This window comes from Podarcis erhardii (assembly GCF_964252035.2).
Source record: "Podarcis erhardii genome assembly, chromosome: 2".
In the NCBI taxonomy this organism is placed as follows: domain Eukaryota; kingdom Metazoa; phylum Chordata; class Lepidosauria; order Squamata; family Lacertidae; genus Podarcis; species Podarcis erhardii.
Genome location: NC_138498.1, coordinates 33,004,421 through 33,019,563, shown reverse-complemented (window position 1 = coordinate 33,019,563; position 15,143 = coordinate 33,004,421). Strand labels below are relative to the sequence as shown.

Sequence of the window (15,143 nt, the reverse complement as noted above, 5' to 3'; positions counted from 1 at the left end):
TCCCCTCTCTGCGCGAAAACCTACTGCGAAGGGAGGGCTTGGGTAAAGGGGGACCTCTCTCCCCCTCGCTTTGCTCATGCACCGTGTCTTGGCTCTTTCTTGCATCCTCCAAGCCCTGCAGCTCTTCCCCACTAGAGGCAGGGCTTCCCTCCTCTGCTGAGGAAGTGCTGCTTGGAGACTCCCTGTAATCCAGCTGCCCTTCCACCTCTCGCCTCTGAGCTGATGGCAGTTCCCTGACACATATTTTTTGAATAATCCACTGGCCAAATCATCACCATTACCATCATCATCCACTGGCTGTTTCCACTGCCATGACCTGAAAGCTACAGGATATATAAGATCACCTTTGTTCTTGCTGCTCTGACTCTGCCCACCCTGGCAATCCACCAGTACAACTCCACCTTAGCCAAAAAGTGATTTGTGGGTGGTTGCTTTCAGGCAATGCTATTTGAAAGCAATGTGGGAGAAAGATGCATTTCATTTCATTTAGTAACGTTGCATCGTTTCTTTCTGAACACCCCATAAATCAGGAGATGTTCAAATGTCACTGGAAAACTGGAATGTCATTCTCTGGAGGACTTCACAGAGAATCAAACAAAGGTAGCAAGAGAGTTAACTGAGAGCAGCAGCAGCAGCAGCACACAGAAATCTCCTGGGAATGTTCAGGGTAATATGAAGAGTTTCAAAGCACTCATTGAGAGCAGAAACCCCTCATTTACATTACGATGCATTATTTATTGACGAAGCATCTTGCAAATCTGAGAGAGGGAGGGTAAACATTTTCTAAATAAATTATTTAGCATGGTCTCAACAGAGGTTCCCTGTGTTTAAATACAGCAATAAAATTTAAAAGTGAGAGATCCAAATAGATGAAGGTCATGTTTACATTCACAGGGCCATTTCCAATTTCAAGTGTTCACACTCACATTTGGGAAAACAGGGATAGAGTAGGTTTAATATGTTCCCCTAAAGAGTCCCAAATGACTTGGGACCGAACTGAAAATGTGCCTTCTCCAGCATTTTCCAGCCTCAAATTTGCAATCTGTGGACAAGGCACAGCTCATCAGAGAAGCACAACAAACAGGGAACTGAGGCAGGGCAGCACCCCAGCTACAGAACCCCCTTTCCAATGGAAATCAGTCTGTCTCCCACTTTATATGCATTCAGGAAATGTGTCAAAAGACTTCTGTTTATCCATGCTTTTGAACTGTAGTTTTATGAAACTTTTATATTGCTGGTACTAACTGTCTACATTACCTGAACAGTGTTGTTTAATTTTTTTAATGTAATTTTATTGTTGTGATCAGCGTGTGAAACTCCTATTGTTCTAGGCACATTTTGCGACTGGGAATTTCATTAACACGAGCAATTTCTGAGCTCTGGGTGCGGTACTGCACCTAAGATTTCAGATTAAAACTGCCACTATTGCTGCCACTGAGGGTGTGGGAGGAGAAATTCCTGCCTGGTCGACTTCCAAGAAATCACTGCAGTGTAAGGCAAGCTGATAGGTTCTGACATTCCATTGTGGTGTCCACAACTCAGGTTTAAGATGCCATTTAGCTCCTAGCTTTCATATCTCAGTTTCTAATACTGGTTGTTAGCTGCCCTAGGCTCCCTTTGGGGGAGGGTAGACTATAAATTTGAAATAATAAATAACAAACAGATGTCTTTAAAGCACATAGCTCTGAGTAAAATCTCCAAGCAAACCCGATAGCTTTCTTTAAGAGATAGTAGAGATACATAGGATTGACTAGTCAATCAGTTCAGATCTGACACCATCAATCCACTCTGGGGTAGTGTGGAGGCAAACTCTGCTACTTCAATCCTCCAAGCAGATAAATCTATACTGTCAAAGTTGATTATTGGATCAGGGAACTAAGCATCTGATTCCCAATCCATAAACAGAAACCACAAACGTAAGAACCACACATACATGGTCCCTAAATCAGCCAAAGCACATGTGTGAGCAGGCCTACTGGCACATAAAAACTGCAGGTGTCATAAAAGGGCAAAGCCTACACAGTTCCTAGAACTAATTCCACAACTGCAACAGAAGTTCTCTTAAAGCTATAGACCGTGAGGACCAAAGAAGGCAAGTTTGACTAATGTGATTGCTTTCTCAAAGTATTAATTGTCTATAAACCTAAACCAAATGGATTAACAGTATAACCAATGATGAAAGTCCAGTTTTATAATAAGGTACATCCATGCAATATTCCAAGTAAATTTCATAGCTCAAAACTAACACTGCAAACAGGCATTTAAGATCAACCGGAACAGCTAGCTGCTATTGTATCAATGTGCTATTGAGGATATTCTGCACTGTTTGTGTCCTAGACAATTTGATAAACCCGAGGCCCTCCACTGCATATAGGTCTTCATTTCCCCCTTGTGTTTACCATGTATTTGCTGTGAGATCTGAAATGCATCCAAATATTTAAGAACCTGCTGGGCAGCTTCAATGAACAGTGGACAACTTATTTACGATTTCATGACAAATATGTTTCTTTTTCCCTGTAGATGACCGTGAGAAACAGCTCTCAGCATTACAGTTTTCGGGCTATAGTTCAAAGCTCTCCAAATTTTGGAAATTCTTAAAGCATTAGTTCATCACCTTACTTATAACCTTGCAAAACAAGTAATGGAAGCCAAAAAGATATCCCAAGTGGCATTTTGAGGTAATCCAGTGCATAAATTCATAGTAAGAGTAGCTTTCAAAAAGCACAAGCCTTGGGCAATGTCTCAAAAAGAACTGTTGACTTGTCAGCATGAAGATGAAGCAGCAAGCAGTTTCAAAATCCTGTGTTCCCTTCGCTATTACAGCATGACGACAAACTCTGTGGCAATCTTTAGAGAGGATTCTTCTTTATTGGTTAAAACAAGAATGAGACAAGATGCAAGAGGAGATTTAATTTTCTCTAATGGGATTGGGTGATCAAGCCACTCAAGGTACATTGCAGCAGTTGGATTGATGATTAGTGCCAGTTACAGCTGGTTCTGAAATAAGGCAGCTGTACATCAGTGGCTGCTTCCACAATCTGACTCCCTCCTGTGCCCAGTCTCATCACAACCCCATCCATGCAACCACAACACAATCATGCTGGTGGAGGGAGAAAAAGGGGGCAGAGGTGGGCTGCAATGGGCAACTAAGGGTTAAAGGCTAGTTTTTCCATCCCCTTTATTCATTTTTAAAATCCATGTCAGGGACTGCACATTCTGGATTCATGTGACTGGGCCATTCTATTACAATGTTTTACACTTTACAGGCAACTTCCCATTCACTTGGGGGTTGCATTCTGGGTCACTGTTTTGGGGGCCTGCAGACTTATTTCAGCACCAACATTAACCACGGTTAGCACTAACCAGAGTTCCCTCTTATAAAAGATTTTTAAATGAGGTTTGAAGCTGATTACTGTATTTTTCGCTCCAAAGGGCACACCGGACCATAGGGTGCACCTAGTTTTTAGGGGGGGGGGGGAAATAAAGAAGAAAAAAAATATTTTCCCCCCACCAGCCCCAAAGAGCAAAGAAGCCAAGGCAGCTAGTGGGATCCATCCCACTGGCTGTCTTGGCTTCCTCTTTAGCCGCGTGCAACCTCTCCAGCCGGGAGAGGCTGCGCGCGGCTTTGGCAGAAGCCAAGACAGCGAGCAGGATGGATCCCGCTAGCTGTCATGGATCCCGCTAGCTGTCATGGCTTCGTTTTTAGCCGCGGGGCTGGGGCGGGGGAAGCCCGAGCTTCCCCTGACCCCAGAACAGGTCCAGGAGCGGCAGCAAGGTTGCGCACAGCGTTGCCGCTGCTCCTGGAGCTTGCAGGGCTGGGGGCGCGCTCCGAAGGCTGCAGGCTGCTATCCACAAGTCTTTGGAGCGCGGGGGGAACTCCCACCGCGCTCTGAAGGCTTGCGGATAGCTGCCTGAAGCCCCCGAGCGCAGCGCCAACTCCCGCTGCGCAACCTTGTGGGCAATCTATGTGGGCAACCTTGCCTCCACTCCCAGAGCTTGCGGGGCTGGGGGTGGGGGAAGCCCAAGCTTCCCCCGTCCCCAGCCACCAGAATAGGTCCGGGAGCGGCGGCAAGGTTGCCCACAGCCTTGCCTCCACTCCCAGAGCTTTTGGGGCTGTGGGCGGGGGAAGCCCAAGCTTCCCCCAACCCTAGCCCCCAGAACAGGTCGGGGAGCGGCGGTCCCTTCTCCCTCTTGGGGAAAAGCCCGCAAGAGCTGCACGAAGCTTGTGTGCGGCTCTTGGGGGCTTTTCCTGCCTGCCTCCCCCCTGCATTCGCTCCATAAGACGCACAGACTTTTCCCCTTAGTTTTTAAGAGGGGAAAAGTGCATCCTATGGAGCGAAAAATACAGTAGTAATCCTAGCAAACCCTGGTTAGCATTAAAACAGCAGCCATATTTAAAGCTGCCAGGAATTCACATGGAAAAACCAGGAGAAGGATGGGATACAATCTTATCATATGCTCCGTTGACCATAGATAAGGATGTTACATATGACTATCTCCCAGAATTAGTTTGAGGCTAATAAACCACTCCAGTGTCCTTAGAGAGCAATTATAATCTTGCCAATTGTGTAGCAGCAAAATATTCGCTACTGGTTAAATTAAAAACAAAAACATACTTGAGCTGCATCCAAGGAACTATGAAACAAGTTCCATCAGCTGACAAGACTTCAGGCTTTAGCAATAGCCTCATCCCCCATCCCCTCTTGCCACAAGGTAAACTGCTTTGAAAGGGGTTTCAAAAGTAGTTTGTGATATGATAAAGTCAGCTATACAAATAATAAATCCTACAAGGCTAGCTAGCCCAAGGCCCTTCTATCAGCTTAAGAAACTCTGAGCCATAGCTAACATTAAATGAACAAGATTCCTAACCACTTTTGCATTCTAAGATCAGTAGAATCAAGGTTGCTTTGAAATTTCTGGACATAGAATGACAGAATCATAGAATTGTAGAGTTGGAAGGGACCACAAGATTCTGTGAACCGCCCTGAGACCTCCGAGTATAGGGCAGTACATAAAATCAATCAATAAGAACAATAATAATCTAGTCCTGCACAATGCAAGAGTCTTCTGCTCTAAACACTCCAAAGCAAATTTGTGGGGCTGCACGTGTTGAAGTCTATTGTGCAAGTGGGCCTCTATAGTTGGATATCACCCATTGTTGTTCAGGTGAGAAAAGAAGCTGAAACTACTTCAAGAAAATCTTAACAAAGTTAGTGAGAAGATGAGCTTGGACATCAGTCAACACAAAACAAAACTTAAATCACACATACACACATGAAAAGACAAACACTCCCGCTAGTGAATTATACTGGTGCAGTCATTTTATGCTCTTTTCTATTAGGAGATAAGAGTGAAAATATCATGCAAACCATGCAATGGTTATAATTAGTTATAATCCACTGATAAAGTCCCACTTACTTTGATCAGCATAGTTTTTTGCTTTCAGTTCAAGCTGCCGGGTTTGCGACTCTAAAGCTTCCACTCTTATCTGCAGATCCTTTTTTTCTTGTTCTTGAGAATCTTCAAATTCAATAAATTTCTTCAAAAAAGAAACAAAATATTCATGGGCATGTGCATTTTATGTGTTGCTTAAAATATTTTTAGGCCTCTTTGGGGGGGCAAATGCCCATCCAAAGCAACTAACGTGAACAATGAAAGAAAAAATAATATATACATATATATATTTTTAAAACCTAAAATCTACCCCACACACCCCAGAAAGAACATAATTCAATCAGAACATCACACAACTAATTAACATTAAGCGTGGGAGGTCAAGTGGGGTAGAGGGGGAGATTTTTGGGCCTTTCTGAAAAGCCTAGGATGCAGAAGTTTAATGTAAGTCCATTGGAAAGAAAATACATAGGCAGGGGGCCACCATAGGGAAGAAACTTTCCCTTGTGGCAACCAGCCTTCAGAACATAAGGAGCATCCTGCTTTCACAGTGGCCAACCAGATGCCTATGGGAAACCTGAAAGTACAACAGCATCCTTCTCACTTGTCATTCCCAGCAACTTGTATTTAGAGGCATGTAGAGGTTAAACCACAGAGCCTAGGGCTTGCTGATCGGAAGGTTGGCGGTTTGAATCCCTGCAATGGGGTGAGCTCCCGTTGCTCGTTCCCAGAACCTGCCCACCTAGCAGTTCGAAAGCACATCAAAGTACAAGTAGATAAATAGGTACCGCTCCAGTGGGAAGGTAAACGGCATTTCCGTGTGCTGCTCTGGTTCGCCAGAAGCAGCTTAGTCATGCTGGCCACAGGACCCGGAAGCTGTACACCGGCTCCCTCGGCCAATAAAGTGACATGAGCACTGCAACCCCAGAGTCGCCCGCGACTGGACCTAATGGTCTGGGGTCCCTTTACCTTTAGTCTCTAACAATGGAGTTCAGGCTTCCTCAAACTCGGCCCTCCAGATGTTTTTGGCCTACAACTCCCATGATCCCTAGTTAGCATGACCAGTGGTCAGGGATGATGGGAATTGTAGTCTCAAAACTACATAGGGCCGAGTTTGAGGAAGCCTGCCCAAATTCTAATATTATGAGAGAGAGGAAGGAAAACCTATTTCTGGCCACTTTCTCCACACCATACATGATTGCATACATTTCTATCATGTTGCCTCTTTCTCGCCTTCTCTCGAAGACTAAAAAGCCTCCAAAAGCTGTAAGCTTTCCTCAAAGAGGAGTTTCTCCATCCCTTGATCAGTTCTGTTGCCCTTTCCTAAACCTTTTCCAGCTCTACAATAGCTTTTTTGAGGTAAGGCAGCCAGTATTGTACACATTACTCCAAGTGCAGTTGCACTGTAGAGTGTAGACTTGCATAATGGCATTGTGACATTGCCAGTTTTATTTCCAATCCCTTTCCAAATGATTCCTAGCATGGCATTCAACTTTTTCTCAACTGCTGCACTCTGGGCTGACATCTTCCTTGAGCTATCCTCTATGACTCCAAAGTCTTATTGTTGCCAGTTCAGACCCCAAGAGTCCGTGAAATATTTTGCACTTGCTTATAGTAACTTGCATTTCCATTTTACCACCAGTTTACTCAGTCTGGAGAGATTGTTTTAGAGCTCTTCACAAACCTCAACAACTTTGGCCTGAACCCCCCGAAAACGGAACTTTCCTCCCTAAAAAAAGCTTAACAACTTTGAACTGAACCCCCCCAAAAGGGGTAGATCACTGTCATTTTTCCCCCCTGTGAGTAGATTGCAGTGTCTTGGGAGTTGGACGTCCCTGCTCTAGATCATTCAGGAACAAGTTAAAAAGGACAAGTCCTTTATTGTTCTATGGGATTTACTATACCTTGCATGGACACACATAGGGATGTCTACTAAGCTATTCAGGATGCCCATTTTGTCTTCCAATGTTTAAGATATTGTTCTATGATTGTGTTTCTAACCTGCTTATCATGTGACATACTGAGATTCAGGATATAGATAATCCAAAAAGGAGAAAGAAAGGCTTTCACATGTTAGTCTACAATTGAGCAATTGAGACCATTTATTCAGCTATTTTAGAAGTATTTTCAGATTTGGTTCTACATGTACAGTGGTACCTCGGGTTACAGACGCTTCAGGTTACAGATACTTCAGGTTACAGAGTCTCCTAACCCAGAAATAGTACCTCGGGTTAAGAACTTTACTTCAGGATGAGAACAGAAATCTGTATCCATGAATCACCATATGAACAATTCATACAACATAACTGTATACATAAGACACTAAGAAGTAATCTCAGCACATGTCTGCTTGACTCGTTTTGGGCTAGTGACTGAATAATTAGTTATAAAGAACTATTTGCAAGGCAAACCAGGAAGGTAGTTCTACACTACTTGAAAGTCTTCATCGAAAGCTTTTATCACATCACCTACTTCCCTCTGACCCTGTCATTATCACACTCTATACCAATAACAGCAACAGATCCTACACTTCCTTAGTGCTGCATAACTTCAGGTCACAATAAAATTACCTGAAGCTACAAGTAAGAACTACCACAAAAGGTACACGCTGAAACTGAATAATTGCTAACCTGAAAAAAAGTTTTTATTTAGAAGTAAGCTGGACTGTTCTCCCTTAGCTATCCCTTACTCATTTTACATTGAGTCTTTAACACTGTGGACCATTCTGGCATGGGCCTATCTTAATTCTTCATACATATTAGCTGTACAAAGGAATGCCATTGTTAAGGCATACAGTATTTACTTTTCTAAGAGCACTTCATTTTTGGTATTGCAGAGTAAACAACTCTCAGTGCAAGTGTTCTTCTGAAATTAAGAAATTTAACAGAATAAATGAGCTCTTGCCTCCACCTCCTTTAAATACTATTTGTATTAACATACCACTCCATACAGTCAAGCTGGTAGCCATTCAAGTCTCTCTCCTATGAAAACAGCAGAACACTCAGGGAAACTGTCATAATTCAAGGATGTACTAGACCAATAAGACCCCCAAAACTTGTAAAATATACAGTGGTATCTCGGGTTGCAAACGCTTCAGGTTACAGACTCCGCTAACCCAGAAATATTGCTTCAGGTTAAGAACTTTGCTTCAGGATGAGAACAGAAATCGTGCTCCGGCGGCACGGCAGCAGCGAGAGGCTCCATTAGCTAAAGTGGTACCTCAGGTTAAGAACAGTTTCAGGTTAAGAACAGACCTCTGGAACGAATTAAGTACTTAATCCGAGGTACCACTTTACACCAAATAACTATTCAGGCAACCTTGTGACAAAACCATTGCACAATTACTGTACCAGACAACTGTGTGTAAAAGTGGTTTACGAGGGTTGTTTGCCAACAAACCACAGGCGGAAAAGGAGGACTTCACTTGCAATAGTTGTTCCATGCAGGCCCATGCCACTCCGAGACATCTATAACATGCCTCTGATTTATATTTTCCTGCACTGATCAACATCTCAGAGCCTCTCCAAACACAATGTTATGATGGGTCAATACTGAACTTGCTTAAAAATAAATAGGCATGTTCTCTGGTTTGGGGCTTCAAATCAAGGCTTCACATAAAGTCCCTGCACCCCTCCCTTTCTGAAAGCAGGGAAACAAATCAGGAAGCCACAGTGAACCACAGCCTCCCATTACATTGGGACTGAGAAACTATGCTTAATCATGGAGCAAGCCAGGATATTAAGCCATGGTTTCAAAAGCTTCCTGGCCTGCTTTCCTATTCACCCAAAAGAGGAAGTGAAGGAGGTGCTTGTGGGTGCAGAAGGTGAATTTATATCTTGGCTTCTAAAGCCAAGATTCGATCCTCCAAATGCAAACATTGTCAATTGCCAGAAGTGGTAGAGGCTTGTCATTTCTTTGTAGTCCGCCTTCTCTCACTCCCCCTCTTTCATGTCAAGTTCAGTCCAAGAAGCAAGGAATGTCTGTGGGGGATCCTTCACAGATTGCACAAAATACGCAATTCTCAGGAGATTTAAAGAGAGGAAGGAGACGAGGAGAAAGGCTAACTCTACTACACACCCCGTTCATCCCTAGAGACCCCTTAAAATAACCAAACATTTGAAGATAAATAGGAGTGTCTAATACAGGATCACTGGAAGGAACAAATGGTCAGATGATTATAAGCAATGCAAACCACCACTCAAAAAGTAGCAAAGAAACCTGCAGGGCACAGGAAACACAGAAGGAAGAGCATCTAGATCTATTTTTTTGTTTGTTTTGGAACATCTTAGATATAAAGATCCCTTTTCAACTGAAGTTATTATTCAGAATGCTCATTTTGGAAAAACAACGTCATTACTTAGCAGTCACATGCAAACCTCTGGCTGGTCATGTGATTCTTCCATTTCCTGAAACTTTCTAGTATACCAAGATTATACCTGACTCTCTGAAAACTCTTATCAGTTGTGAGAAATCACACCACATGCATTAAAGGAACACTGAACAAAGGCAAAGACCATCATGACTGATACTTTGGCATCGCTATTTTAAAGAAAGGCACACATGTATTTCTATTTGCTCACACTTCACCACTACGTACAGACATAAAGCATTCAAAGGGGGGAAATTCAGATGCTTTATTTAATAATAATAATAATAATAATAATAATAATAATAATTTATTTATTTATATCCCGCCCACCTGGCTGGGTATAAAAATATTAAAATACTGTAATACATCAAACATTAAAAGCTTTCCTAAACAGGGCTGCCTTCAGATGTCTTCTAAAAGTCTGGTAGTTGTTGTTCTCTTTAACATCTGGTGGGAGGGCATTCCACAGGGAGGGCGCCACTACCGAGAAGGTCCTCTGCCTGGTTCCCTGTAACTTGGCTTCTCGCAGTGAGGGAACCGCCAGAAGGCCCTCGGTGCTGGACCTCAGTGTCCAGGTAGAACAATGGGGGTGGAGGCGCTCCTTCAGATATACTGAAGGATTAATTTGAATTCATTGCAGAAATAAAAACCCTACAGGAGTAAATGTGATGTTAAGTGATAGCAACATTCAGAGTCATCAACAAGAACATACATGAACATATGAAGCTACTTCATACCAAGGCAGTTCTTTGGACTATCTAACCTGGGTCTGCTATTCCTGCATTCATCATGACCTGGACAGTGTTAGAAACTGAGATATGAAAACTAGGAGCTACAAATGGCACCTTAAACCTAGGTTCTGGGCACAACAACGGAATGTCTAGGCACGCTTTTTTATAACAGGAATATAAAGCTGAAAATGAATGAACTGCAGCTAAAATATTACATTCATTTTTCACACCCTCCCTTCAGTTGTCAAGGAAATAAACAACTACCTGACTTTTAGAAGACATCCGAAGGCAGCCCTGTTTAGGGAAGTTTTTAATATTTGATGTTTTAGTATGTTCTGATATATGTTGTGAGCTGCCCAGAGTGGTTGGGGAAACCCAGCCAGATGGATGGGGCATAAATTTATTATTATTATTATTATTAAGTGTATTTTTAATGGTGGCAGTCAAGTAGCGGAATGCCCTTTCCCTAAAAGGGCTTTCTTGGCACCTATGCTCTGGTCTTTTTCAGTAGCAGGTAAGCATTATATTTTTATTTTCTCAGGATTTTAATATTAATAACATATTTAATGATCTATAGAGCTGGTAAGATATAGTTTATAATCTGAAACTTTAGATGCTGCTATGCATTTGTTTCTATTTCTGTTTCTGATTTATATCCTATATTTAAACACTTTATGATTGTGGTTTTAGAATTATGCGTAATTTTTTATCTCTTTAGCTCCCCAAATACTGTTTTTGTCATTGGAAAGGATAAAAAATTACCGGTATTCATTCATAACAGTTTTAAGCTCTCAAGCAGTCATTTTTTCCAGGCCTGCTATTCAACATCCATTTTACTTGAAAATGCCTGAAGTATATCTAGGAACCTTGCCACATGCAAAACATATACTTGGAAGAATCCAATGGGCAAGCAACAAATCACCAATATTTTACAGCAAAATATTTAACTATAAGCAACTAAGTCTCACAAGTTGCACAATTTTACTCAGAGGAGCCAATCCTGGGCATTTGCTTATGACATCTACAAGTATATTAACTTTCTACATTAGGACCACATTTTAAAATTTTGGCTTAACATAACTGGAAAACACAAGTTCATTTTTTCATTTGCACCTGCAGTACAGTCAGCCAAGCATGTGCAAACAAGGTATAAATAGATTTTGCTGCTTTCCAAGCCACATGAACAAGCATTGCATGCATCTACAGTAACCCATTCACTTTATGGAGAGCAATACATAATGGCTTAACAACTAACTTCTACATGATTACTAAATGGTACATACTTAACACAAAAGTAACAAAATAGTGAAAACACTACAGCAACAGCATCTATGCATAGGTGCTGGTGCTACTTTGCCTCCTGGTGTACATTTGGATGTTTGACACACTAGCAGTGATGAGTAAAATCTAAGTGAGAGGATCCTTACTTAAAGCAAGTCAATAAGTAATATGCAGCCAACAGCTGTCACTGAAATTTCTATTTAAATCACAATTTATACTCCACACAGCATCTTTGTTTATGAAGCTGGTTTGTCACACACAAAAATATATCAGGCAGGGCCAGGAACTTTATCCCCATATCCTAATCCTAAAGGACTGGCCACTTAGTAATAAAGATGTTACTTGCTAATTAAAAGGTAAAACCTGAGGTGTACATATACTATGTACAAAAAGCATACTAAAAATGTGTGTAGCTTACCTACCTTGATCCAGTTACATTGTAGAATATTATTGATTGCCATGGCATTCAATTTATTTTTCAGTTCAAAGCCACACACTGCACTAGAAAAATATTTATTGTCCCTAGGCACCAGTATTAAACAGAATAACCAGGTGCTTGGTACACAATGCAGAGATTTTTTTTTTTTCTAAATTGAAAGCAACACCAATGATACCCAAGATTACTTCTGCTTGCAATAGTATAAACTGTTACTCTAAGTAAACAAAGCACATGCGAACAGCATATCAGCTGTGCAGGGTCACAGTCCAGCTCATATTTTAAACTAAGTTTTGTAGGGATTGAACCTGGCACTTATCACCTGCCAGCAACCACTATGCCAGGCTGCTGTAGGGGAGAGAGGAGAAAAGATGGAAGGCCAACTGTTTCCTGCTTGGCAGTGGGTTGGACTCGATGGCCCTTGTGGTCTCCTCCAACTCTGTGATTCTATGATCTGTCCTGCTAAGAAGCCAGGCTCTTCCCTCCATCAATTTCTACCTAGCAACATTATTTACATCAGGTAAATAGGATGCAGAGGATGAAAGAGAAAGGATGCAGGACTACTCCACTGGCCCAGCTGCGAGACCTGCACTTTAAGTGCTTCCTCTCCTTGAACTTTTCCATTCCTGTAGGTCATTAGATCTTTTATGTCAGAACTTGAACCTGACTTTGCTTATTTCCTCCTCCCTCCCGATTTTCCTTTTGTGTTGTGTCTTATTAGACTGTGCGTTTGAGGCCAGGGACAGTATTTTTCATGATATGTAAAGCTATTCTGGGAGCCTTTTTTGGCTGGAGAGCAGGAGGGGGAAAAATACTTTAATAAATAAACTCCATGCATTCAAAGCGTCAAAGGGCCAACCTGCACGTGATGCTCAGTTGTGTGATTCTTCCCCTTGAAGTTTGATTTTGGTTTTGTTGTTGTTTTAATGAAAAGCAGCCTTGAAGATTGTGAACAGAAGAGATGTGTGAGGTGGTCTGCTTAACCATTTCACTTCTTGCTCTATGTCCAGTCAAAATCTACCTTCCTAGCTGCTTTCCCAACGCAGAGGAAATATGCCAAGCATGGACTATATTGCTTTTATCACTGATCACACTATGCTTGTTCTCAGCTTTTCTAGAAATTAGGTAGATACCACTGTACACGCTCTTCAAAAATCAGTAATATTATGAACGGTGGTATCTACCCATTTTCTAAAAAGTGCACAATGAGATAAGTAACAAAGTCAATAACATGATGCGGTGGCAACAAAGTCTAAAATGTGATATAAATAATGTGGCACTCACCACTGATGTTTAAGATGCTGACTTTTCAATGAAGGACTATTTGGTTACACCACCTGTTGCTTTAACTGACATTTCATCCAACAGTCCTGAAGACAATCACTGTCCAATTCCAGGCAGTACAGACTATCCACATCTTAGGCATTTATCTAGGCTTCATGTTGCATGATTAACATGTGACAGCTACCCACTAAGGAAGTTAGCATGCTGCCCCAGAGAAGGGGAGCGTTGAAAACAATACAAGGAACCTTTCAGAAGTCCAGGCATTACTACAGCGTAAGAATCACCTTGGCCAGAATTCTAGAGTTTAACAGCAGCCCAACCAATTCCATGAGGAAGCTCCCAGGCAAGATATTAAAGCCCTGCCACATCACACAACAGCATTTATCCTCTGAGTTATGGGACACACCAGGCTCTCCTGCAGGTCCCGCCCTGGCAGCTTCACACCACTGTCACTGTGTCAGCCTGCTCCCTCAGAATTTTCCTTCCACTTATGTCCACTTCCTTCCACCCCACTTGCATTGACATAAGCCACTTCCATGGGGGCTCAATGCTGCTACAGTGATGCCTCGGGTTAAGTATTTAATTCGTTCCGGAGGTCTGTTCTTAATCTGAAACTGTTCTTAACCTGAAGCACCACTTTAGCTAATGGGGCCTCCCGTTGCTGCCGCGCAATTTCTGTTCTCATCCTGAAGCAAAGTTCTTAAGCCGAGGTAATATTTCTGGGTTAGCGGAGTCTGTAACCTGAAGCGTATGTAACCTGAAGCGTATGTAACCCGAGGTACCACTGTACTTCTTTGTGTCCCCCAACTGCCACACCCAAACCTGCACCAGCGAAGTTGACTCATCTCCCTCCCCAAAACTTTCATCCTCCCATCCCGCCAACACCCCCGGACGCCGCTCCTCCAAAACGCAGACACATCCCCCTCCTCATTTCTTTTTCTTCTTCTTCTCTCTCACGTGCGGAAGCGGACCCCCTCCCCTTGGGTCTGCAGCAGCAGCAGCAGCCCCCCGCCCCGCTCCTTCCCACCTCCTCCCCCTCCTCACTCACCTCCTCGGCCTGCTTCCGCAGCGCCTTCTCCCGCTCGTACTGGGTGAGGAGCTGCTCGTTGTCGTCCCGCAGCAGCTCCAGCTCCACGCTGGTCTCCTGGCTGTGCGCGCAGACCGAGTCCAGGTTCTCCAGCACGGCCACCACCAGCGGCATCAGCTCGGCCACCACCTCCTCGTCGTAGCGCCCGATGAGCCGCTCGAACTCGCGGTAGATGGAGCCCGCCAGACCCGACACCCGCTCCGACATCATGGCCGGGCCGGGGCCGCCCGGGTCCTCCTGGTACACCACGCCGTCCGCCAGCTCCATGGCCTCGCAGCGCAGGGCAGCACGGGCCGGCCGGAGAGGAGGCGAAAAGCCCCTGGCAGGAGAAAGAAGAAGCAGAGGAGGAGGAGCAGCAGCAGCACCGCCTGCCTGCCTGCCTCCCTCTGCAGCGGGGCCTTGATTACAGCTCAGCGCGAACAGGAGGCAAGCTTGGGTGACAGGCGCGCGGCACTGACCTCACCCACGGCGCCGGAGTGGAGGGAGGGGGCGCGGGGCAGTGACGTGTGTCGGTGGGCGGAGGCACCGGCGCCCCCGAGTATTCGAAGAATTGGGGCGAGG

The 15,143-nt window shown here is 43.7% G+C and overlaps 1 protein-coding gene across 3 annotated transcripts in view; it reads right to left on the bottom strand.

Moving 5' to 3' along the window:
* The window catches only part of SPAG9 (sperm associated antigen 9), a 78,033-nt gene extending 63,032 nt beyond the window's left edge, over positions 1 to 15,001 (bottom strand). For all 3 annotated transcript variants that reach the window (XM_081850696.1, XM_081850697.1, XM_081850695.1), the window contains exons 1-2: positions 14,544 to 15,001; positions 5,419 to 5,539 (exon numbers count right to left, since the gene is read on the bottom strand). In XM_081850696.1, the coding sequence (XP_081706822.1) occupies positions 5,419 to 5,539; positions 14,544 to 14,849 (427 nt within the window). In that variant the 5' untranslated portion in view covers positions 14,850 to 15,001. The remainder of the gene's footprint in view (positions 1 to 5,418; positions 5,540 to 14,543) is intronic.
* Between the last annotated feature and the right edge of the window lie 142 nt (positions 15,002 to 15,143).